This window comes from Amblyomma mixtum, chromosome 8 (assembly GCF_055824585.1).
Source record: "Amblyomma mixtum isolate Tamu chromosome 8, ASM5582458v1, whole genome shotgun sequence".
Lineage (NCBI taxonomy): Eukaryota > Metazoa > Arthropoda > Arachnida > Ixodida > Ixodidae > Amblyomma > Amblyomma mixtum.
The window spans coordinates 69,975-96,174 of record NC_143019.1 but is presented as its reverse complement, the minus strand read 5'-3'; the positions used below and the strand labels follow the sequence as shown (position 1 = coordinate 96,174).

Below are 26,200 nucleotides of genomic sequence, written 5' to 3'. Positions count from 1 at the left end.
TCAGCGCAGCGCTCGCCGCGGGAAAGTGAAGGAGGAAGTTTTGCCAGCATCTCCGTATTCCCTCCTTTTAAAAAGCGCCCATTCAAAAAATGTCGCACGGGAAACGCTTTAATGAGGTTAGTTTGGTGGAGAGACAATCCCATATGCACAATGCAATTTTTTGACTAAAAAAAAGAATGCTGGTCGGTGTGATCCTCCGATGCAATTTTTCTCGCTCGTAGACAGCGTAAATTTATGCTCTTTTCTCACTATATCTGTGTATGCCGCTAGCAGCGACGCGGTGTGGAAAAGCGAGAAACAGCAGCGGCGCGGCGGATCCGCATCGCTCGCGCGTGAACAAGTGAGAACAGGTCCTTGTTTTTGCGGCGAGCGAATCCGCTTCGCTCGCCAGATTTTTGGGCAAGTGTGAATGGGCCTTTATTCGGTGAATGTGCAGCCTGGAGAAGGTGATCTGGCGGTAAGGGGCACACTTAGGAGAAGCCGACCGCGGGGACACATGTGCGAAAAGTGCGTGCGATTCGCTGCGGCGCGTCGTTGCGACCGTCGTCGCAACGACCGAACGCAGCTCATCGCATCCGTCCAACCTGCTGGATGCCAACGACGAGCCGCATGCGACAAACGCAACGACAAGAAGCAGGAGCCAATGCGAGCGCGGAGAGCGGCAGCGTCATGATGACGTAGAGAGCGATGCTCGGGGCGCTCGGGGCCGAGCCATGCCGGGCTGGTCTGCCAGCTCTGATGCCGGCCGCCGGCGACTGAAAAACGCGCTAGTATTGTTTGTTAACGTTCTAGCAAGCCCAGGGATAGATGCATGACAGAATTGCATCATTTCGGACTATCGCTGGCTAATACCGAGTTGCACGTAACAAGCAAAATTCCATCCCACAGCCACTTCGGTGCTGCTGCTACATGGTGTGGTTCGCCTGTCGTCTGCTAATCCGTTTCTGAAGGCTTCGTGGAAATCGAACTTATCTTTTATTATGGGACGAGTTTGCAGTGAAGCGATGTGAATAGTAGGCCTTTTATTATAGCACAGGCGACTTCCGAAGCGCTGTCAGCTGCGGCTTCGACGCGAAATCAAGTAGGCCTAGTGACGACTAGGGCAGCCGGGACCAGCGCGCAGTTCGTCGCCCGGCGTTGCCGCAGGCGGTGTCGTTGCCGCAAGATCCTCTTTTGCACAGGTATATTGTCGTTGCTCGAATCTAGGAAGCATCCTCTCTGGTACATGGCTGTTTTGTACTTTCTTTAGCGAACGTGAAGTATGCCGGCCGGCCGGCCAGCCTGGATCCCGTCTGCCGGCGTCATAAAAAGGAGCTAAAGTGTGTTCTTGACTTAAATAATAAACCGTGGGATGAGAAATGCGAAAAATATGTCATTTTTGAGGATCGCTGACCAATACTGAGCTGCTGCTAAAGGTAACGACTGCGATACAAGCAAACTTCTTTCCACAACCGCCTCGCAGCTGCCGCTGGCCTGACGTTGGGGTCCGGCTCGCCTGGCGCCCGCTCGCTTCGCTGCCGAAGGCGTCGCGGAAATTGACCATATTATTACTTTATTGTGAGATGATGCTGTTGACAGTAGAGCGATGTGTGGAGTAGGCCTTTTATTGTAGCTCAGGCGACTTCCGAAGCGCCGGCCGCTGCGGTCAGTTCGATGCGAAAGAGGCTATAGGCCTAGCGACGACCACGGCAGCCAGGCAGTAGCAAAGCTCGTCGCCCGGAGCGCCCGCGAGCGGTGCTGTTGCCGAAAGCTCGCAACATAAGCAGGCATGCTTTGTCGCTGCTCGAGCAGACTTTCTGATAACAAGGCAATCTTGTATTATCTTGGGATATTTGTACACGATCACAAGCAGCGCTGAGGCACCGCTGCACGGCGGCGAAGTGTGACAGCGGTTGTGGGCGGAGCTTGGGTAGAGCGGCGCAGCGATGCTCACCGCTCCGTGTGTCCCTGCTTGCCGTGGGATGGCAGTTCGCACGCGACGATCGGTGCGGCGCGTCGGCGAAGTTGTCGCACATGTGTTCCCTGCTTAAGCGTATGCATGCTTACGTACGTTAAACGCAGGCACTTTCTCACTTTTAGTTCAGCGTATGCTAGCTCGGACGGAAAAATAAACTCAGCTATAGTGGCGCCATCTGGTTGTCAGGGCGGGAACCATTACTGTCAACAAAGCGACTCTGCTGTTAAGCCTAGAAGCGGTGGAATCGTCACTCTGAATAAAAAAAGAAAGCAAATTTATCACTTATACGTTTTCTTGGAGGCGAGGTGAGAGGAAGCGAAAGACCTGAGCCGCATTTCTGGCCAGTGAACGCACTGAAAAAGGCAGCAACAACGAGAATTCAATCCGAAGGGAGGCGTCCGACTTCGAAGGGCACCGCCATGTTTGTCGCCGCGCGGCGGAAATGGGTCCAGCCCGATCGCCCTCGCTGCGCCGCTTCATCTTCCCTCCAAATTGTCCTCTTTGCCCGGGATACATCACGCTCTTTATGCGGATGACATTACAATCTGGGCCACGCAAGGTAACCTGGGCCACATGGAATCCTGCCTGCAAGCAGCGGCGACCCTAGTCGACGACTACGCGGCCTACTGCGAACTCCAGTGCGCCCCGTCTAAATCAGAATTTGTGCACATACGTCCCTCCCCTCGGGACACAACTCCGCTTTGCATCAGTCTCCCCTCGGGACCGATCCGGGAGTCCAAGGAGATCCGCGTCCTTGGTCTCTTCATACACCACCAACGCAGAGTCGACACCACCCTAGCCAAACTTCGCACGGTGGGAGACCAGGTGGGCCGCATGGTCCGCCGGGTCTCCAACAAGCGGGGCGGATTACGAAGCAAGGATGCACTGCGGCTTGCCCATGCTTTCGTAACGAGTAGAATCCTCTACTCAACCCCCTACTTGCACCTGCGCAAACATGATGATGACCAACTGGAGGTCATCCACCGGAAAGTCATCAAGCGGGCTCTCGACCTCCCGGTCACCACGTCCAACCAGCGACTTCTGGCCTTGGGCGTGGTGAACACATTTCGGGAGCTTCGAGAGGCCCACTTAGTCAACCAATACACGCGTCTTGCACAGACCACGTCCGGTCGCCGCCTCTTGGACCGGCTACACATCAAACATGACTACCATATTGAGGAAAGGGAGAGAGTGCCAGAACCCTGGAGACGCGCCCTCCGGGTCCGACCCCTTCCCCGCAACATGTCCAGAGAAGACCATAGCGGCCGTCGCCAGGCGCGCGCGGAAGCGTTGGCGCGATACTATGGTAACCAAGAACATGTGTATTACGTAGACGTTGCCGGCCCACACCACGGGGTGTGGTACACGGCCGCAGTCGTACACAACACAAACACAGTCAACGGGCTCACTTTCAAAGCCTACAGCGCAACACACGCGGAGGAGATTGCCATTGCTCTTGCTCTCACTACTCCCAAGTCGAAACACATCATCACCGACTCGCGAGGGGCCTGTCGGAACTACGAGTTGGGCTGGGCTCCCCCGCTTGCCTGGCGCATACTGGAATATAGCTGTCGATCTGAAGATCCAACTCCACGCAACCTGATTTGGGCCCCCGGTCACCAAGGACTCCAGGGAAACGAACAGGCCGATCAGGCCGCCCGCGCACTCTCTCCCCGGGCTATCTCCCTGTCCTTGGAAGGGTACTCCCAATCAGACAATCTGGCCATTACATTCAAACAAATCACCGATTACTACAAGGAGGAGCACCGGCGCTACCCGGCCCCTTGTAAGGGTCTGGATCGCGCTGACGAGTGCCTCCTCATCAAAATTCTTACTAACACTGTACTGTGCCCGGCGGTGCTTAAACATTTCAATACATCCTTTGATGGCGCGTGCCAGTTCTGTGGGGAGGTGGCTGACACCTTCCACATGGTTTGGGCGTGTCAGTCAAACCCATCTATCCCCCCCAACCCCACCAGAGAGGACTGGGAGGCGGCCCTGCTCGGCTGTCAGGACCTAAAGACCCAAAAGGCCTTGGTTCACCGGACGCGGGCGGCGTTGCTTGCCAATGGGGCCCCGGAATAGGGGCTCCACCTAGTATTGTTAGGGGAAAGGGCCAATAGGGCCTACCCCAATCACCTCTCTGTAAATATTTATTGTATTATAAATGTTTTTCACCACCACCACCGCTTTCCGCCTCGCTCGGCGTCAAAAGCGGCCGAATCCGCTTCGCTCGCCGGATTTTTGGGCAAGTGTGAACGGGCCTCTCGGATAACGTACTTAATGGCGAGAAGGTGAAGGCTAAAGTTTTTGGCTTCAACATTATGATGTCGACGTCGTTTTTACTGAAGTTTCGTACGCACGTACCGCTTTGAGCAACTTTTTTCTCTACATTTTTTTTCTTGACTTGGAGGGCGATATTCACGAATCACATGGCCAGTCACACCTTTGGCCATGAGACGTTTCGTTTCTTTAAGGATGCAATAATGAGGGAAAAACGATTCATTTTTCCTTTTTTTCCTCTCTTAGTGTTCTTGTCATCAGGCTCGAGTTCTAACTTCTTTCAAGTCCCTATCTAATCTAGTTTCTTTTCTAACTGTAGTTATGTGCGTTTGTATCGAGTTGCTAGGCTCCTAACTTCTTGACCACTGTTCCCTCCTGTCATGCTACTAGCATTGCTGTTTATTTTTTACCATCCAATGTCTGCAGACTTTACATTCATTGTTGTTGCTCAGGCTCAATAGAAAAGGAAACGAATTCCTGCGGAGAGGGAAAAGGCCAGTATCAGGTCATCGCAACGTACGTCTACTCTATTCAAGTACATTAAGCAGCACTGTCGTCTGCGATGACAGCCACAGGAGGCGCTCTGTTTACGACGTACACCAAACATACACCCTTCCGCCGCATGCTTTCCGTACCCATGTCCTTTGTCTACGCAAGGTCAACGCACCTCGTCTCAATAACGGTGCAACCCACCAAAGTCCACGCGGGAGCCAGAGAGGGAACGTTCGATGACAGACGCGAAAGGTCGCTACTGAAGCTGCGTCATCTCTCTATTGGCGAGCATCAACGACCCCGTTCGAACCGGTGCTGCATCGTGTCCCGCCCGATTAAGACACTCCCTGTGTGTCCCCGTTTGGCTGGCCGTATAAACACGGCAGCGGCTTTGCAATCGCGAGCCTTTTATACAAAGGGTGCGCAAATAAGCAATCAAAGCCACGATTACGTCCTCCGCTGTAGCACGCGGTGCGTTTGTAGAACGCAGACACTGCGTGCAGAAGTCGCATTTGTATTCCACGCTCTCCCTTCACCCTCAACCCCTGACCAATCAGACAGAAAGCAAGATAACTCAATATCAGATTACCGAGCAAGTAGACACACTATGCAGAGGCCGCGGCCAACTGGAAAAACACAAGCGAGCGAAGCAAGGAAGTTGAGTGATCAAAGAGGCCGACACAACTGAGTGACAGGCCAGACCACCCGAAACGGCAAACTTCGCGGTGGGGAGTGTCTTTCACGCTTTCAACCTGTCAGAGAGAGACCGCGGAGATAAAGTCGTCGAAACAAAGAAGAAGAAGAAAACACGCACCCGCAGCTGCTGCGGTGGGAAGCAAGAGTGTGGTCGCGAGAAATGCCTACTGTTGCAGTTTTCGCCTTGGTTTGTATTATGCAGTACATACCTTCCACGCCTGGTAAGTTTCGTATTTGTTGTCGTCTGCAGCGTTCTGCGGTTGCCGTCTGTTCCATCACGCGTTCAACTTCTGCTTTTCGTACGTCGTCTGCGACGCTGAGTTGCAGACGTCCCACCTGTTTTTTTTTTTCTTTTTAGAGTACTGTCGTATCTTTTATGTTTTTGAGTAAGTGTCAGCTCAGTCGATGCCGCGTGACACAAGAGTCGAAGCACGCTAATAAAGCCACAGTCAAGCCTACACATGCAAGAAAGCCTACACATGCGCCCTCTGTGATAAGTGAGCCTTATAGCGGTGTAGGAAAGCGGACTTGTCTAAAGCAGGGCCAGAAAATGGAGGACCATTGCGCAATGCGTGGATGAGGAATCCAAGATGACCGCAGGACCTCGTATCTAAGCAAAGCATGCAGGAGTTGAGGAGCCACTCACAGAAGAAAAGGCGGGATCTTTCTAAGCAGGCGTCAAGAACAAACAAAACTAAGCAGGAAATAAAGCACGGAACAGAAATTACGAAGAGGGGAGTTCTGCTACGCGTCCATAATCGGGCGTGTCGTGGCGTCGGAAGAGAACCAAGCATAGCGGATGGGAGGAATAGGGGCAGGGGGGAGGAGGCGGTAAGAGGAGGCACAGCGACCGTAAGGTTTTCCTACGCACCGCTGGGGGTCACGACCTTCCTCCTAAATAAAAACCGCGCCCCCGACCGGCCGTGAGTGGAGTTGAAGCACAAGCATGCACGAATGCACACACACACTCGACCACGTCGAACAAGAAGCATCGGCTGCGCATATAAACTGTTGCATGGAGAGGACGCCGGCTGGTTGTTACATCCAGAGGGGCATCCATCGGTTGCTTGTCCACATAAGTATGTGTTCGCCGTTATTCAGAAAGGCACCCTCTGTTTCGCATCAAGTCGTGAACAGAAAGTGCTCAATCGTTCATGAATAAAAAAAAAAAAAACAGCCCCCATTTTGTGCTAATGTTTCGAGGGAATTAAATGCTAGCGTTTCAGTTCGCTTGGACGAAGCTCCTTAAAGAAACACTTGCATTATTAAAAGCTGCTAGTAGCATTAGCGTGCCCTGGTTTGTGCTTGATGGCACTTCCGTAGATCTCGACAAAGCACGTGGCTCTGCACCGCCATCAGATTTGAATAACTTCGTTATAAGGGAGCTCTTAGCCCCTTCAAAGCGTTCAGGCGACCTTGAGTGCGTCTGTAAATTTTAGCTTCGATAACGAACTCTTTGCTTTTCCTCCTATGCAGCCCTAACCAACGTTACTAGAACCAATTATAGTAACGTTGGCCCTAACGCCTCGCTTCTCGGTCAACCCTTCATTGGCAATGAGCTCGGATGTGCGAACGCTGACGGAAAAACGTTTAAAATGTGCACACTTCGGTTGTCCATCGCATACAGTATAAAGTATAAAGTATAAAGGTGGCTCAGTGGTTACAGCGCTCGGCTGCTGACCCGAAAGGCGCGGTTTCGATCCCGGCCGCGGCGGCCGAATTTCGATGGAGGCGAAATTCCAGAGGCCCGTGTGCTGTGCGATGTCAGTGCACGTTAAAGAACCTCAGGTGGTGGAAATTCCCGGAGCCCTTCACTACGGCGTCCCTAGTAGCCTGAGTTGCATTGGGGCGTTAAATCCCAATAAACCTAAACCGTATAAAGTTTTGTTTGTTTTTTTAATTGTAGGCGTGGGTGCGTTCTAGGCCCGTTTAGGCTTCGTTAGGCTATCAACGCACTACAGTACCTTATGGGGCACGCAAAATACAGTCTGATAGGAATGTGACGTTCGGAATACATCAGCGTACATGTAATGACGCAGCACATAAACTTGCCTGCGCCCGTTCGGGTCGAGAAACGTGTACGGCTGAGACTTATTTCTCAACGAGTTTTTCTTGAATCTAATCGTTCGTGTCAGGCTGCAGTTTCGGATTTTTGGAGGAACGAACAAGTTCAGCAACGCTTCCAGACCACGCGCGCAGCGAAGATATATCTCATGTTTTTTTTTGTTTTTTTTTGCACACGGCACGCGACTCAACATATGGCTAGACTGCGCGCAATTGCAGGCAAAAGAGGGAGCACCGCTGCAAGAAATGAGCTTATGCGCTCATCAACAAGCACGGCCGACGTTTAGAGATAAGTATTTTCTTCATCCAAGGCCTTCATTTGCGTATGCCAAGACGTTTTCTCTTCTCTACCATCTTGGTCTCGACTATGAAAACAACCTACTCTCTGGCTGCCTCTCAAAACGTCAGGAGGTCCAACCTCGGACCGTCCTCGTAAATTCCGCTTTACGGGTAAGCTTTACTATTTCGACCTTAACAAGCAAACCGCAACGCGCAAGAACGTAGAGTGCGTCCAAACCTTCGAAGGTGAACTTTCTTCTTCTTTTTTGTGTTCACGTCCTCAAGAGGCGCCAAGATGAAACAGAACAAGCGACGGTGGCGTGCCTGAAGCTTGGTTCGGATAGCCTGGACTTCCTCACGGGGTCTGGATCGTGTCAAGGCCCGGTTGCGGCCAGAAGAAGGTTACTTTGTGTAAACTCTAGTTACGTGTTTCTTTCTGTCGGCCGCGCGGTGCAGTTAACAGGAATCGACGCGCTGCCTGCCAGATGTTTCGCACGGTCACAAGCAACCTCGTGCGCGTGTTTATCTCTGTGGTCGGAACAAAAACAAAAAAAAAAGTACGGAGGATGGGAAGGAATGGGGTGGGTGCCCAGTCGGTCGATCAAGCGCTACAAACAGGAATACTCTGTCTGCCACCCATTCGCTCAACGACATTTTGTTGCGAAAGCAACACTCCGACAGCCAAAGCGAGACATCAGTGGCCGCCAGCTACGCTTACCTTGGTTTAATTCGTCGAAATGATCGTGACGTCACAGTGCGCGAATTTCAAACGTGGCCAGTTGTACTTTGGCTAGTAAGCATGCAACCAATTAAAGGGATCGTATAGTGATGCTCCAAGGAAGTGGGACTTAGTTTAGTTAAATGCTTAATTAACCAATTATCCTAATTAACCTTCTACACAGACGAGATAAATAAATAAAACCGAGTAGGAAATTGGTCGAGTTCGGGAATCGATCCAGGGTCTCCGTAGTGCGAGACGAGCACGCTAACCAGTCCGCCATGCCAGCTCGATGGTCTGGAATGAACAAAGCCGCGTCTACTGAATATGGTGTCTTCGTTCACTCTCATCTTCCTCCCCTCCAGTTACGGCGAGGTTCAGGTGTCCACCGAGATATGAGAGACAGATACATTTCCTTCCCTCAAAAACCAATTTACCGTCGACAAGGCGTAGAGCCGAATGGGCGATGGCGTTCTGTGGACTCCCTGGCAGCGTTGCAAGACGCTGTCGTGTTCCACTCTTAGAGGCGAAGCTTAACATCTTAACCACTCATCAATGACACAAGCAGCAACACCGCGCTGAAGGCTTTCGCCTCACCGCGTTTTAGGTTAACAAAGTGCCCCCCCCCCCCCCCCCCCCCTGATTTTTTTTTTTAACAGCTTTAATGCGCTGTTGCTCAGCCATGATTTATGCTGCTACTGTGCCACAACCGAGGCGTTCCAGCGAAGCGTCATTCTCTGCGGGTAATAATGCAGGGATGATCTCCGCACTTCAAGAAATGCTTCGGCGCGGCAGACAAGGACAAAAGTAGGAAACACACCACAGAGCGCTCTGTGGTGTGTTTCCTACTTTTTGTCCTTGCCTGCAGCGCCGAAGCATTTCTTGAGGTAAGGATCACCAACTGGCCTACAAAACAACCCATCTAAGCTATATCTCCGGTTGCGCTCGCGAATCGTAACTTCCCGGTATAGATGCAAACAGAGAGATGTTTGGCAGCTCTTCTGCCCGCCACAGTTAAAAGCTGCAGAAACGAGGTGAGCCTTTACAAAACCATTGCCTACAAACGCGTTGTGATTCCTGTAAGAAGAAATGTAACACGACTTCTTTCGTTCCGACAAATTTATCCAGGGAGTGAGCAGTATATACAACCCAAAGGATATCAGTCCTCCTGCGGCTTAAGCAAGAGCTATAGAGCCTCCTTCCTTCTCCAGCAGGTCAAGGTCCCTGGATCCCATGACGGCGGAGGGAACGGTATACCAGAAACACCCGTTCTCCGGGCTACCTCCACAATTAGCCATTGGCGTATGGGGAGGGGGAGGTTTTGTGGGAAGGGAAGGAGCACCAAATGTGTCCCTCAGGGTGGGCGCCAACAGCTGAACGTGGGAATTACAACATACGACGACACCAGTGCTTTTTTTTCACTGCGGAGAAAGTCCCTTCCATAGCTATAGCTCTAAAACGGTAAAACGGAACGATGATACTCATACACAAGGCACCCACAAAATTATCGCACACGTCACGAGGGCGCTTTCACTGTAAGACACGCAGTGTGCAAAAAGGACTAACTCCTCTCCGCTGGCAGACTGCCTCCTTTGATGCTCACGGGCCTGACACAACGCCGGTTCGAGAGTTTCACGACCGCGGCGCCGAGGGGGGCGCCGTGCAGCGGAGAAATATGAAGACAGGCGGAACGCGTCGATTTCGGTCTTCGAGGGTGCCCGATGTTCCTCTCTTGTTGTTTGTGTGCTTGTGTGTGTGTGCTTCTACTTCGATGCACTGGTCGCCCGTGTCTGGGCTTCAACTCGCCGGACACAGTGACAAAAGCAAGCACAAAAGAAGAGAACGGGACGACGGTAGCTTAGGTGCCACCTTTTATTCGAGGGGCGCAGACTGCTCCACCTCGGGGATTAGAGAGATTAGCAAACACACCGCCACGCGCGGAGGAGATACTCGCACAACCGAAAACGAATTAGAGTGTATGGCCGGACCCGCCGACTGCAACATTCGTCTTGTATAGAAGGAGCGAATGGTTTCAAGCGACATCCGTTCTTCTTCTTCATATGTGTCAATCTCACTCTGAATTCTCAACGACAACCGGACCAAACATCCTTTTATCGAGTTATAAATGATCACACGTTATGCGAGTTCAAGGAACGCTTATCTATTGTTAACTGGGAACATGTTTTTGAGGAAAGCGATCCTGATGAAGCTTACGAAAAATTTTTAGAGACACTTACTGACATTTATAATGCTTCCTTTCCACTGAAGAAATTCTCCCAATCAAAGAAAAGTAAGAAACCATGGGTCGACAAGGACATGTTGCAGTTGATAAAAAAACGAGATAAACTTTATAGACTGTTTTTGCAAAGTAGGTGCCCTGAAGAGCTGAAAACGTTCAAAAAATTTAGGAACTTCGTCACAAAGCAACTTCGCGTCGCTAAAAAGCAATATCTTTATAACCGCTTTAATTCAACAGCTGGCCAATCTGAAAAAGTTTGGAAGGTTTTAAAATCTATCTTCGCTAATTCTTCCGAACCGACCACAAAAATTGTTCATGAAGGGATTAAACTAAAAGGTGCTAATCTAGCAGATGCCTTTAATGACTACTTTCTTTCCTTTGCTGACACATCAAGCGGCGACGTAAATCTGTCCTATATGAATGCCCGAAATGGTAAAACAATATTTCTAACACCGGTTACAGTAAATGAAGTAATTACAGAATTTTTATCGCTTAATAATAGTAAAGCTACAGACTCGTCAGGTTTCCAGATACAGCCCATAAAATTTACCATCGACATTCTTGCACCTTGCCTCGCCCATATCTTCAACCTCTCCTTGGTTTCCGGCGTTTTTCCGCGTCTTATGCAAAGGGCAAAAATAACAGTAGTGTATAAAAAAGGAAACAAAAATGAAATGGCAAACTATCGCCCGATATCAATCTTACCTGTGTTTTCTAAAGGCCTCGAAAAAGTTATTCTTAAACGACTATCCTGCTTCACTGAAAGATATAACATTATCGCTAACGCTCAATATGGCTTTCGTAAAAACAGATCGACTGAGTTAGCTCTCTTTGCTCAGAAAGAATTCATACTAAAACATTTTGAGTCAAAAAACATGGTACTTGGATTATTTTTAGATTTTTCAAAGGCGTTTGACCTTGTTAATCACTCTGTGCTGCTTAAAAAAATAGATCACTACGGAATTAGAGGCATAGCCCATATGCTGATTTCCTCATACTTGCGACATCGGTCTCAGTATGTCAGTATTGCTGGTGAATGCTCCCAGTTGAAAGCGGTAGCTTCTGCATGGCGTTCCGCAAGGGAGCATTTTGGGTCCGTTTCTTTTTGTTCTTTACGTCAATGATATTGTCCGCATCGATAGCACTGCTAAGTACATAATTTACGCAGATGACACTAGACTGTTTTTTTCGGGTACTTCAACTGCTGATCTTGCAGATCGAGCTAATAAAACCTTAAAAGCAATAAATACTTGGACGGTTGATAATCACTTAAGAATTAACTTTAGTAACACCGCAGCAGTCATGTTTCACCCACGTCACAAACACTTTGAACTACCTCTAATTGAATTAAACAATACCAGAATAGAGTTTGTGCAGTCTGTGAAAACTCTGGGCGTTTACATTGCAGCAGATATGTCATGGAATGACCATATTAATTACGTAGTTCAGAAACTTTCCAGAACAGTTGGTATCATGCGCCACAATTGCTTTAATTTTCCTATGTCAGTCAACATGTTACTTTACCACTCTTTGTTCTCTTCTATAGCCAACTACGGATGTATGGTGTGGGCAACAACAACAGCTGAAAATATTAACAAACTCACAGTGTTACAAAAACGTATTATACGCATTGCAAGTAAAGTGCCATATTTCTTCCACACTGCGAGCCTTTTCCATCGACACAACTTCATACCAATGAAGTCCATGTATAACTATAGGCTGTGCTATAAATATAAACTCGCCATAATGAAAAATGATGACTCCTTACTTACACTAGCTGGGCTAGAGCAGAGCAGAACTGTGTATGATACCCGCGCAGCAGAGCCTCGGCATGTTAAGAAATGCCCCACAAACTATGGCAAACAAATGTTGCAGCATACCTTACCGACACTTCTGAACCAGTTGTACTGCCACAAGAATCTTGATCTATCCAATATTTCTCTGAAAGAATTGCCCCAAATGTTCATGTAGTTTTTTTTCCTTCCTATTACCACTTTGAGTGCACCTATCAATTTTGCTGTCATTTATTTTCTCCTCCCTGTGTTTGCCTTTATAGGCTCTTCGATCTAATGTAGTTCTTTTTTCTTTTATAAGCACAATGTACTGCGTATTGAACGTTCATGTCTCATTCTCTGTACCGAACATACTTTACTTACATTTTGTTTGATGTCGTACTCCGCCACCGTCAATGCTGCACTGTAAGAGGAAGCCAGGACCTCTCAAGCTGTCTATACAGCTTTTTCCCTGGCTGTCCTCGCAACACCCAGTTGCGGAAATAAATCTTCAACCTTCAACCTTCTTCGGAGCTGACGCGAGTTGGGGCCCCTAAGGATCGCGCGAGATGAAGCGTACTGGCGCATCGAAGAGCCACTCTTTGGCGAAGTGCAGTCTTAGATCAAAATGCTTTTATAAGAACTGCTCTCCAAGGTTTCGAGTGAACAAGTTGCGAAGTGAAAATTTTCAGGAAATGTCTGTACTATGAACCATGATAAGGAACAGAAAGACTCTAGCTATAGGAAGACGTAGATGGTATCACCGTGAATTTCTACCTTATCTGAATGAAATGATGTGATTTGTAACTTAATAATTACACGTCGAAAACTTTTATGACCCAATTAAGAGGTATTGGTAACAGCAAAATGATACGGGGCACTTGCTTCACCTCCGCCTGTCCTCTCCGTCTCCCCTCGCTGGGTAGTTCGCGGAGCGACCACTTAAAGGGGCGCTGCGGTTTGGAGGCTTCCGCCGCTGTCAACGAAGGACCCGCAACGGGAAAATCCTTAGCTGCATTCTGTGCATAGCAGCCAGATTCAGCGCGAGCCAATCGGACTCCAAAATTTTACGTGCGAGGCATTAATCTCTTGTTAGAGCACAAAAACTGCATTCAAAGCCTCTGCCGTCGTAACCCCACTCAAAGTTGTGACCATCAAAGGCGGTAGCCGGCAATGACAAAAGAGGAAGGATGAACATGTAAATTAAAGTTATGAAAACATGGCCCCCACGCAAGCCTCTTCGAAAGCTAAACATTCTGGATCCGCCTCCTCGAGCTCTGTCGGTGATGGAAAGCATTTGAGCAGTTGGGGCGAACAGGCCTGGCCGACGTTAGCGGAACTATTGCGAGGAATGCGAACATTGGTTGTAGACTCTTTCACTCATCTTTTCATGTCTGCGGGTGCTCTTAAAGCTAGCCAACCATTATTTTTGGTACATGGCTCACAAAAATGCGCATTTTTTTTTAATGTGAGGCACGGACAACAAAATATTCAACGGAAAAGAAAAATCCCGAAACGATAAAGTGCTGTGCAACTACGACACAAGAAAAAGCAACACTTTCAGTCTTCTAGGCGATTTATTGAAGAAACAAACCGCGCCGAATAATCAGAGAAGCTCGCAGGCAAAGCAACCCCTCTAGAGCGGGTAACCCGTAGAAATAGCCCAAATTCGTTGGGCCGCAACGCCGAGTGTAACAGCGTTTTCGTGATGCTAAAAACTGAATGGATATTACTTACTCTGGTGTACACGCTCCTCAATAAATAAGGAGGCCGTATATAGCTAAAAAAATTAACTATTCAATATTAGTTATACAGCGTACTGTTAGCACGTCTTAGCTGTATACTGATGCGCAACATCGCTAACAATGCTGTGACGGAAAAAGGCCTCTTCTAGCTCAGAAAGCCTATTTTTTAGAAATTTCAGGACACCTCAGGTGAAATACTGCACTCTAAAGAGAAAGAGGCAAAAAAGAAAGCAAGCTGAACCTTTTTTAAAAGGGAGAGCACTCGAGGACAAGTTACACCCTTTTTTTACTCCCATATAGGCGTATTTGTATTTAGAGTGTAGCGTTTTGTCGTGCGTTCTTCAAATTACAGGCCATTTCTTAGTTTTTGGCTGCCATTTCAAGCACAAAACGCCCCAACCAAATCATCACAGCTGCAGATATTTTTATTTCCGAAATTACCCTGCACGTGAAAAACATTTATAGTGCAATAAGTGTTTTTTTTTGGAGCGTTTAATGACAACGGAATGTATTCCCCCCCCAAAAAAAAGATAAGCGTATCAGGAGGCATAGAGTCAATTGCGCGGATGAGATTCGGAAACTTGCAGGGGCCGCAGATGAAATTGAGTCAATGGGAGAGGCATTTATCCATCAGTGAACGTAGTTAGGCTGATAACGATGATTGTGGATCTCGGCATGCCGACATTGTTTGTTTCGCCTTGATAAAAATACGGCCGGAGCAGTCGGCATCGAACCCTCCAACTCGAGCGTCTACAATCGAATACTACAGCCGTCAGTGACGGTCAGTGATGAGTACACGTCGTCGGTTGCCGTTCTCTCACGCAAAAAAAAAAGAAGAAAAAACGGGAGCAGCAAATTCAACTGGCTCCTTTCAAATGTCGTAGAAGACATGCAAAGCGACCAAATAAACATACAGCCTCACTTCTGGTCAAATTTTTAGGGGAAACGCCTAAGATGAAGCAGATTCGTAATAAGGGAGTAATTACTCATTGACATCCACCCGAGCGCAGCCATACGGCTACAAAGGAAAGCTATACAGCTTTCTCAGAAACTTCGTAGTCAAAGAAAAATTCGTCCTGGTCGGGGTTGAAACCAGAGACCACCGCTTCACCGGAGCAATCGATGTATACCAACAGAGCTAACCGGGACGGCAAGCTTATGGTAGGGCGAGAGCGAATTGATCAATAACTCGAAGTGGGAACTGTGTTGGTCAAATGTTTAGGGGAAACGCCTAAGATGGAGTAGATTCGTATTAAGGGAGTAATTACTCATTGACATCCACCCAAGCGCAGCCAAACGGCTGCGAAGGAAAGCTGTACAGCTTTCTCAGAATCTTCGTAGTTAAAAAAATTTGTCCTGGTCCGGGGTTCGAACCCGGGACCACCGCATCCCCGGAGAAGTCGCTCTATCAGTTGAGCTAACCGCGACTTTTTTTTTTCTATCAAGGTACTAATTCACATGGTTTGAGCTAACAGGGACGGCAAGCTTACGGGAGGGCGAGAGCGAATTGATCAATGACTCGAAGTGGGAACAGTGTTGGTCAAATGTTTAGGGAAATCCCCCAAGGTGGAGTAGATTTGTAATAAGGGAGTAATTACTCATTGGCATCCCCCCAAGAGCAGCGAATTTTTTTTCTTTAGCTACGAAGTTTCTGAGAAAGCTGTATAGCTTTCCTTTGTAGCCGTTTGGCTGCGCTTGGGTGGATACCAGTGAGTGATTACTCCCTTATACATAGCTTGCACCGACGTCACATCCGGTGGCAGTCGGTCGCGAGTCGGCCATGCTGCCGAACCACTGCCAGGCCGCCTCTAGCTTTCCGCTGCCTGTGTTAGCTCGCAACGTGTCGGTTCTCGTCCATCCGTAGATTCGGTATGGTTTTGTGTGCCACCCTTGGCTGCTATGACTGTAGCGGCAGCTCCAGGCGAAACAAGAAGCCGATTAACACGAACTTCATCTGCATTCGCAAGATAATCGCAGGCATGCAAGTGCGAGCGCTCCATGACACAGTAGGAATCTGCGCGAGCTGTGGCTGGCTCGCATTAAGCGCGATGATTTGGACCCCGACAACCCAAATTTAATTGTGTTCGGAGTGCACTTTGTGACAGGTAAGAGGCTTGTGTCGTCAACTTAATGTTTACGATGTAGCGAACCACGACGGGCGCGCCTGATACCGCCTAGGCCGATCGCTGCCGTAGCGCCAACGACGACGAAGCGTCGCTGAAAGACGAAGTGCCGCCGCTCTGCACGAGATCGCTTGGGTTGGACTGGCCGCCTTCTGCGCTGCTCGCCGTTTTGTGTCGCCCGCTGTGAACACCACGCCTTGCACCATTTCTGCAGAAACCCCCTTTCAACGAAAACGTGGGAAGCAGTGGCTGCACTCTTGAATGTTGCTGTTTTGATTGACGCCATCTAATTTGTCTGAAAACACAAACCCAGACTGGGTCCCGTGTCGCTGCATCCTAGCTACAGGAATAGGCAATCGTTTTCGGATCGCTGCGACCGCAGCGAGCAATGACGGCAGAGAAAGCGGCGTGCCGCGGCCGAGCTTTTCGTCTCGTTGCTTGCGCATCGCAGACAGGCTTCTCACCCACCTGCTGTAGAAATCATTGTGTGGTCCCATTGATTCGAAGGCTTTCATTTCTTCCAACTTCACAAAGCTGGAAGGAGTACACGATATCCCCCGTGGGCCACTTCGAGGAACACATCAACGCCCATCGTCGCGTCGACTCCCGGTCGCAGCGTGTACGGATCTGTATCGTCAATAATTTTCACTTCGTCTGCGTAGCTACACGCGCCGATCGAATAAATTTAGACCAGTAGCCTTCACTGAACGGTTCACTCCTCTGCGGAGTAGGCATCGCATTCGAAAGGTAAGAAAATAATCCAAAGCGTCCGAGGAGCGGTCCGGCATCGCAGGGCGGACGGGCGGGGACGGCCGAATGGTTCGGCAGCATGGCCGCAAGCGCTTGATGGGGGCGGAAGTGACGACACGTGCAACCTATGTATTCCAGCCTCACTTGGCGCCTGTCTCACTACACATGACTCGCTATTGTTCATTCGTGTCAGTGACGGCAGGCACCGTGTCTTCATTAAGCTTCGCAAGCTGCCGCACACGGGAAACCGCTCAAAGGCGGAATTGTTGTAGGATACGAGAATGTAGAACGGCGCGCGGGAGGAGACGCACGGGTGGCGGAAAGACGGAAGAGTGAGGAGGAAGGCCACACGGCCACACACGCAACCATCGAGAGGAAAGGGAAACAGCGCGGCTGAAACGAACCGAAGTGGCTACAACCATCGACAACCACTTCGGCGGACCTCCCACGAGAGCTGGGAGAAAGGGGAAAGACGAAAAAGAGAAGCGAAGGAAAGAGGGGAATGAAAAGGAAGAAAGAGAGAAAGGAGGACTGGGGAGGCCCAAAGAATGTGCCGCCTGGAATGCGAGCCGACGAAGGCGAAAGGGACAGGCCGTGCACTCTGCCGCCGCACGCGACGAACGGAGGATAAGAGAACGATGGGAGGAGCTGGAACGGGGTCATTCAGGAACCGAGGTGGGAGCTTCCTTGGAGAGAGATAGATGTTGCCCCTCTTTCCTTCTTACCTGACTCGCGCGTCTCTCTTCCCTCACACCTTTTTTTTGTTTGCTTCTTTTCACCTTGCTATATTATTCTGTCTTCTTGTTCCTTTTCTTCCTCTCTGTTGCGCTCCCAGAAGGTCGGTTCCTACATCCCCTCACCTCAACCGTCCTTTTCTTTCGCTTTCCCCGCGACCTGGAACCTGGTGGCCCATCTTTAAGCCGCAGGAGGTAAAAGTTGTACGGAGTGGCGCTGCCCGGGGCGAGGTGAAGGACCTAGGTAACGCAGCGGTGACGCAATTTTTCAATAAAAGACAAGACTTGGCCCCCAGGACCAGGACGTGTGACCCGGAGCAGTCCCTTCTGTACTTCGTCGCCCGAACGATAGTTTTTGACCTCTGCTTTCGAGCAGTGACACAACGACTAGCCATCGCAAGTCGCTAAGGGAAAGTGAGGCAGTAGGACTTTGAGCGAAAAAGAGCCGATTAGGTCAGTTAGTTGATGTTGGAAGTCTCAAGCTGGAATGGCACACCTGGAGAGATAGTGTCTAACTTGAGCTTTTTAAGCATGAAATGCTTTCAGCCCCCGTTGTCGGCAGTGTGGTGACGTCACGCCGAGACCGAGAGCCATCATCCGGGCACTGAAATCCACTCATCCGGGCACTGAAATCCACTGATCCGGGCACTGAAATCGAGTCATCCGGGCACTGAAATCGAGTCATCCGGGCACTGAAATGGAGTCATCCGGGCACTGAAATCGAGTCATCCGGGAACTGAAATCGAGTCATCCGGGCACTGAAATCGAGTCATCCGGGCTCTGAAACGAGAACATCCGGGCACCGTACGAGACTTAACGAGATTTAACGAGACTCTCTAAGCCCTCCTACGCGACCGGCATGCAAGCAACGGTTGGTCTCCAAACGAGTCACAAAAAATAACTGCTGCCAGTGCCTTCTCAATGTTTATCAAGATATCAGTCGCGCTGTGCGTTTGATAATGCACGGAATTATAATTTCCGATTTCTAATAACGCCTGCAAAAAGCACATAAATGCCACGTACACTTCGTTGTCGTACGTGATCTCTTAGGGGCTTCGCGCATCGAAGCAAAGCTGCGCAGGTGCACAGGGGCCCGGGGGAGAAGCGCTGCGTTCAAAGGGCAAGGCATCGCGCCGAACGGGTGGTGGCGTTCCTCCCTTGCTTTACGGTGCGGTTCGGGTGTCCACCGAGATGGCAGAGAATTACTGCGCCATTTCCTTTCCTCAAAAAACCAAATGGCAAGGCATCGCGCTGAACGGGTGGTGGCGTTCCTCCCTTCCTGTACGGTGCGGTTCGGGTGTCCACCGAGATGACATTAGGCCCGTAAACATTTCATGCCTACTCTACTCTCGGTTACGGGAGAGGCAGAGATTTTTTATTTTTTTTTTTATAAACTGTAGCCAGTACGTACTACAGCTTTGAACGGGGCCCCGCCAGTGACAATCACATTCGAACGCAGATTCGGGAACCCAAGGACGCAGGTCCCTTAAACTCTGGAAAAATGAATATGCGTCTTGGGCATATCTGTTTCGTCTTCGGTTTCCTGTTCCGTCCCCTTGAGCACCTTCGGATCCGTAGTGTTCGCGCGCCTACAAATCAAGTAACAATGCAAAACGAGTAAAAAAAAAAGATTGGATGCCACTCCGTTACGATCTTATCTCCTTCCAACCGCTCTGCTGTACCTGCGCGGGCTGACCCTCGGATGGTGCTGTTATCTTCTCCAGGCGTCTTCGTTGAGAGAGAATTTTTCTTTCTGTTTGCTTAATCTTCCTCCATTTATCTACCTAACGGACGTTTTTCTTCATTCCATTTTCCCTCCACAACTGCCCCCCCCCCTTTTTCCAGAGCTTGCCCCCTCGAAAATTTTGGCCCGTTCTCAAGGCTTCTAGCGCGTTTTCTTCTTTCTCCGCTTCGCAAGGTTGCTTTTTCGTTTATATATATATATATATATATATATATATATATATATATATTCTGCTTTTCTAATCAATTAGCTTTAAGCGATAACATATTGAGTAATATTCTAAATCGAACAACAGCACAAAATAAATAAATAAATTGAAAACCCCCTGTGTCCTTGGTTGCTGTGGCTGTTGGCTTCTCTCTCTCATATATATATATATATATATATATATATATATATATATATATATATATATATATATATATATATATATATATATATATATATATACAACACGAAAGTTGTATATAACGGAGGAGCTGAGCAGCAGTACATACACACAAAACTGACGCCGTCGCGATCATTACTGCGCCATCACACCACGGGGTCAGTTTGCCTTTCGGTATCCTTACCGGTTTAATTTTTTCCTTTCCCTCACGACCGCACAGAGAGGAAGTGGTGAGAGGAAAATGATCTTCATCGGCCACACTCGCTTTTTCTCCCCCAAAAGAGAGGTGGCGCGCCAGGCAGTAGGTGGGCGTGGTCAGTGTAGCGTACTGAAAGCTCGCGCCTCATACCCCCCCCCCCCCCCCCTTTCTGTACGGTGAGAGTGCACAGTTATGTACGACAACGCGCGGAAAGCTGATCCAGCGAAAAATAAAACAACGCAAGAAATTAATAGTCGGATAGCGTGTCAGAGAGACTGACCGCGCGTTTCCTATATAGTGGAGGGCCGTGAACGAGTCCGCCTATAGCCGTTCATCTTGCGGAGAGTAGCCAAGAGCGTCTGGTCCGCCAGAAATGCCAGAGAACGACCCCGTGGCAGAACGGGAAGGGACGTGAGCAAACAAGAGAGAGGGAAAACTGAAGCGAACGGCTGCTGAGCCGAGGGGACCAACGCTAACGACCTGGTGATGATCATGGCGCGGAGACTGTATAGCCGAAGGCGACTTTGTTCAAATTGCGGCACGCTGTGTTCATTATGTGTACTGATCCGCTCTGCAATAGCGCGCATGAGTGAGTAAATGAATAAATTACTTCAATGAAGTACTATAGCAGCTTTTTAGGACGGCTAAGAAGAAGGTTGCATGAAACTGATTATATATACCACGTGTTTCAGAGAATATTTAAAGGCAAGAGCCTTTAATGCCTCATCATTGTCGACAGAAGGTTGTCAGCAGAGGTGTCACGCTTTTTCTAGTCAGACCAGAAAAAAAATCTTCGTACCCGATGGGATTCGAATTTCGAACCACCATCCTTCCGTTCCGCAGCCGTTCGTGCTAATGGCTACGCTACTTCCTGCCCACGCGTATGTAGTTTTCCTTGTCTAGGACGCTGGAGAGTGTTTGCGGAAAGGCGTCCAATTAGACGGATGCCTCCCAAACGCCCTTCAGTGTCTCCAGCATTTAAGATTCGCAAACAATTGTGTGCTTAATTAGCACCTTAACCACACATCAGTGACACAAGCAGCAACACTGCGCTAAAGGCTTTCGCCTCACCACACTTTAGGTCAACAAAGTGCCCTCCTGAATTTAAAAAAAAAAATCAACAGTAGGCTTTTTGGGGTAAAAATACGGATTTTGCGGCATAGTATTGCCAGTAGTGGCGGACATTCGAAAACCGACAAATCGACTTAAGTAGTAATCTGGTTAACTAATTTTTAATAATTATTTTTTTACTAGTACAGTAGGCGCCTAATTGCCATTACAAATTTTGTTGCCGGCCGTTAGTGACAGCATTGAAGGACTATGGTGACAGCCATGACAGTTTCTAGAATTTCGAAAACGCGATTCTCCTCGACGCTGCAGCTCGACAAAATTTGGCTATTTTATCTAGTTCCTTGCACTGGAAAGGTTGCTTTGACTGCATGCTTGTCGAAAGCGCATGTCTTCTGGCATGATGTAGCCACATTCTGTCGAGCCACAGCGCCGGGGATAATCGCGTTTTCGAAATTCTAAAAACTGACATGGCTATCACTAACGGCCGGCTACAAATCTATGACTGAAACTGGGCGCCTAACTCTCCACGAGTTAAAAATGTAATTATTAAAAATTAGTTAACCAGCTCGATTCACCGCTTATCTGGTGTCCGCCAAAGCTGGTAACACTATACCGCAAAAGCCATATCTTACCCCAAAAAGCCTATTTTTGAAAATTTTTCAGTCTTCCCTGAAACACCCGGTATATGACCTTATGTATATCCCTCCACTATGGCGTCGTCTGTCATAGCCCGTATACAGCTCTTGGACTGAAAACTCCACAGACCATATCAGAGTTCTGCTCCTTTATACAGGGTGTTTCACCTAAGACTTTCTGCAATTTTTAAAAATAAGCTATTTGAATTAGATGCGCGCTTTTTCTGGCATAGCATTGTCAGTGGTGTAGTACATCATAATGCAGTTAAGACGTGCTAACTAGCAGGCTTGTTAACCAATATTTAATAGTTAATTTTTAAACTATTACCGTTGGACTCCTTAGTTATTGAGAGGCATGCAAAATACATGCGGTTTGAGAAGCTTGCAGGCAAAGCAACCTCTCCAGTGCACGTAACTCGTCGAAATAGCCTAAATTTGTTGGGCCACAGCGCCGAGGATAATCGCGTTCTCGAAATTCTAAAAACGGATATGGACATCACTTATGGTGGGCTACATGCCTCTTAATAATTAAGGAGCTCAACGGTAATAGTTTAAAAGTTAACTATTAAATATTGGTTAAAAATTGCAGAAAGTCCTAGGTGAAACACCCTGTATATATATATATATATATATATATATATATATATATACAGGGTGTTTCACCTAAGACTTTCTGCAATCTTTAAAAATAAGCTATTTTAATTAGATGCGCGCTTTTTCTGGCATAGCATTGTCAGTGGTGTAGTACATCATAATGCAGCTAAGACGTGCTAACTAGCACGCTTGTTAACCAATATTTAATAGTTAACTTTTAAACTATTACCGTTGAGCTCCTTAATTATTGAGAGGCATGTAGCCCACCGTAAGTGATGTCCATATCCGTTTTTAGAATTTCGAGAACGCGATTATCCTCGGCGCTGTGGCCCAACAAATTTTGGCTATTTCGACGAGTTACGTGCACTGGAGAGGTTGCTTTGCCTGCAAGCTTCTCAAACCGCATGTATTTTGGCGCGATGTAGGCGAAATTTGTTGGGCCACAGCGCCGAGGATAATCGCGTTCTCGAAATTCTAAAAACGGATATGGACATCACTTACGGTGGGCTACATGCCTCTCAATAATTAAGGAGCCCAACGGTAATAGTTTAAAAGTTAACTATTAAATATTGGTTAACAAGCCTGCTAGTTATCACGTCTTAGCTACATTATGATGTACTACACCAGTGACAATGCTACGCCAGAAAAAGCGCGCATCTAATTCAAATAGCTTATTTTTAAAAATTCAGAAAGTCTTAGGTGAAACACCCTGTATATATATATATATATATATATATATATATAACCTTAAAAGAAAAGTCGCGTTTGTCGTAAGAACTAAACCACTGCCAATTTTTTCCCCTGCGAATCTGTACCCCGCACACTTTCGTTCGTGGCTGTGAGAGTCAATTTGATAAATTAATTTGATAGATTAGGTTAACGAATATTGTGAATAGAGTGTAAGGCTATGCCCTGTACTCCCTCGCTATCGCTCCCCTTCTGTATTTCTCCTTGCTATTTTCTCCCCGCCCCATTTATTTCCTCTGGTCTCAGCTCGGGTGCTTAAGATATTGGACAGCAATTGCCGCGGCTGGCAGCATTTTTTCTTTCTTTTTGTATTTCTCGCAATAATAAACCGCTACTACCAGACGATCTAGGAAAAATGAGGGGATAATTCACTTAGATCCAGCTTCTTTCACCCGATGACATATATGTAGCAGTGTCGTCTGCCAATAAACATGCTTATTGCTTACCATATCTCGCAATGCTACTGATACTATATCCTAATTCCAAGTAGCCAGAGGTGAGTATTTCACATCGACTAATTTCACGATCAATTTTTTATTTTGCCGCTTCGATATTGGTTCGACTACGCTGAGATGGCAAATGTAATTGCTTAGTTCTCAGTTATGCTGTCGAAAGTCCCAACTATACTAGTGGCAGAAGGGACAAAGTGTGACTCTGGAAAAGACTCCTTACGAAATATGACCCGACATTGCCAAAGGTTTCGCAAACCTCTAAAGCCTCTTGTGAGAGCTCTGAGAATGCTTCTACAGCTCGACCAAACATAGGAACGACAATACCGACCGGACGCTCCACAGCATACGCATTCGTGGCCGTGCGGCACGGCGAAAGAGCTATGTAACACCCCCCCCCCCCCCCCCCCCCTTCCTCTATTGCGCCCCCGCGAAAATGACTTCCGCGCGCAACGGCTCCCAAGAAAAGAAAGGTCCTCATGAGGAAAAAACAAATGGAGCCTAGAACCGCCCTCAGGGATAACAAGCGTCACCCTCCGATTCCCCCCCCCCCCCCCCCCCCCGCCCCAAGAACGGAGCAAACGACATCTTTCTTCTGCGCCGTCTGCTTCCCTCCTCCCGCTGTCGTCTGCATGGTGACAGGACAGCCGAAGACAGCGATCGCGATAAAAAGACAAACGCGCAAAGCAATACATACAAGTCCTCGTAGATGCCTTCGCGTTGTCGCCCCCCACTGATGCCGCTCTCGGATGCCGCCCGGTCACCTGCTTTGAGTCGTCGCAGACGATGGGCAGATATGCGCTTCTGCTCTGGAAGCCTAACGCTTTGAGGCACTCGCTCCAAACTTTTCGACAACAAAAACACAGACCGAGCTGTCCGAAGGACCTTTCGAACGAGCGAGGACGAAACAAAAGTGAAAACCGTAGCACTGGGACAGCTTATTCTTGCCAGTTCGATATTGCAGGTAGTGAGACGAGAGATGCGCGTTAGATTGGCCTGCGTCGCGGTTAAAGAACATGTTCAGGCAAGCATCTTAATTTAGGTTATATCAAGACTAAGCAACAAGCGCGCGAGGTCATGAGGAAGACATCAGCAGGTGCGCTAAATTACTGCTTACAACAACCAAAAACAGAAACATATAATTGGGCTAATACTGGGCCGTTGTTTGATGAAAATTTCCCACCGGATGCTAAACGCATGACACGGAAACTTATATTGACGTGCATTCGATCTTTTATTGGTAACTTTGCACAGATAACAGCAAATGCTACGCAGAAACCTCCATTACATGTGTGACTCGTATAGGGCATATTCTACATTTAATGAAAACCCTGCGCGAAGACAGTAAAAAGATAGCCGAAACCCAGCACGCCTATGACGCCCACGGTTGGTGGTTGCACTTTTATCTCAGGTCGCTCTCACGTATAGACACATGCGAAATGTGTGGGAAAACGCGATTTCAAAAGTCGCATCGCAGGAATAGGTGTAGCTTTATACAGCAAGATTTAAAAAAAAATACGGAACAAATTTAACTGCCATAACGCAGATTAAAAAAAATATAACGGCTGCTTACATGCAAAAAAAGCCAAAACAAAACAAGAGGTTGTTGTTGGTTCTCGTATAAAACACCAAATAAAGACATGGAAAAAAAACCTGGCGTAGTAGCCGACCGTGCTAATGTGGCCTAGGTAAGGCAAGAGTTCGAGCATTCTCAACAAAGTTCAGCAGTTGTTTAAGGGAGCAAGAGAACCCCCTTAAGTACAGGTGTCCCAGAAGTTTTTACTCCTACCACTGTAAGTGCAAATCAGTCCAGTCATAGAGAGATAACAAAGTTGAGTGATTACATGGAAATAGTTAACAATAACTTGAAATCAGCACGGACGCACACCGCTTTTCTCACGTCCTGGAACTCTCTCCGTTATTCGGCGGAGCCGGCAAAAAGATGCCAGTCACGCGATGACTGAAAAAAAAAGACCACGCGGAGCCCGCATTTCACCAGCGCAGAAGCAAGGCAGAGATACAAGACCCAAACAGAATGAGAAAAGCTAACAAGGCGTGCAGAAAACCATCCCAACATGCGCGCAAAAACTGACCTCATGGGACAGGTATCTCCCGTGGCAGCGTCGCGGAGCAGATCACGGTCAGACCGCCGAGCACATGGAACGCCGAGGTATCCCGCGCTGCCGCCGAGCCTTCCCCGCCGCCTTCGTCAATGCCTTCTGTGCTGCGGCGTCGTTGGTGCCGGTGCTGAGCCTTCGGCCCTTCAGCCGGTTCCGTTCAGCCACGGCGTGGTTTGTACGCATTTATCTTACCCGCGGCCGGCCGAGAGAGCCGCTTGTAGAGGGCGCTGCAAGACACGCCACTGCTGGCGTCGTCCGTCTAGTGGTGACTGCCGTATTCTGTCTAGTTATAGCTAGAGTAATGTTCAAAGACGCCGTAGTGACGACTTTGTTGCGGAATTCTTACCTAAGTTTTCCACCTCCTAAATTTTACACCTTCTTATGTTTAAAATTTAAGGCAT

At 48.4% G+C, this 26,200-nt stretch overlaps 1 protein-coding gene across 5 annotated transcripts in view; it reads right to left on the bottom strand.

Moving 5' to 3' along the window:
- Positions 1–25,973, bottom strand: part of Ppn (proteoglycan-like sulfated glycoprotein papilin) — a 210,705-nt gene extending 184,732 nt beyond the window's left edge. For all 5 annotated transcript variants that reach the window (XM_089556313.1, XM_089556321.1, XM_089556319.1 and 2 more), the window contains exon 1: positions 25,773–25,973. In XM_089556313.1, the coding sequence (XP_089412439.1) occupies positions 25,773–25,777 (5 nt within the window). In that variant the 5' untranslated portion in view covers positions 25,778–25,973. The remainder of the gene's footprint in view (positions 1–25,772) is intronic.
- Between the last annotated feature and the right edge of the window lie 227 nt (positions 25,974–26,200).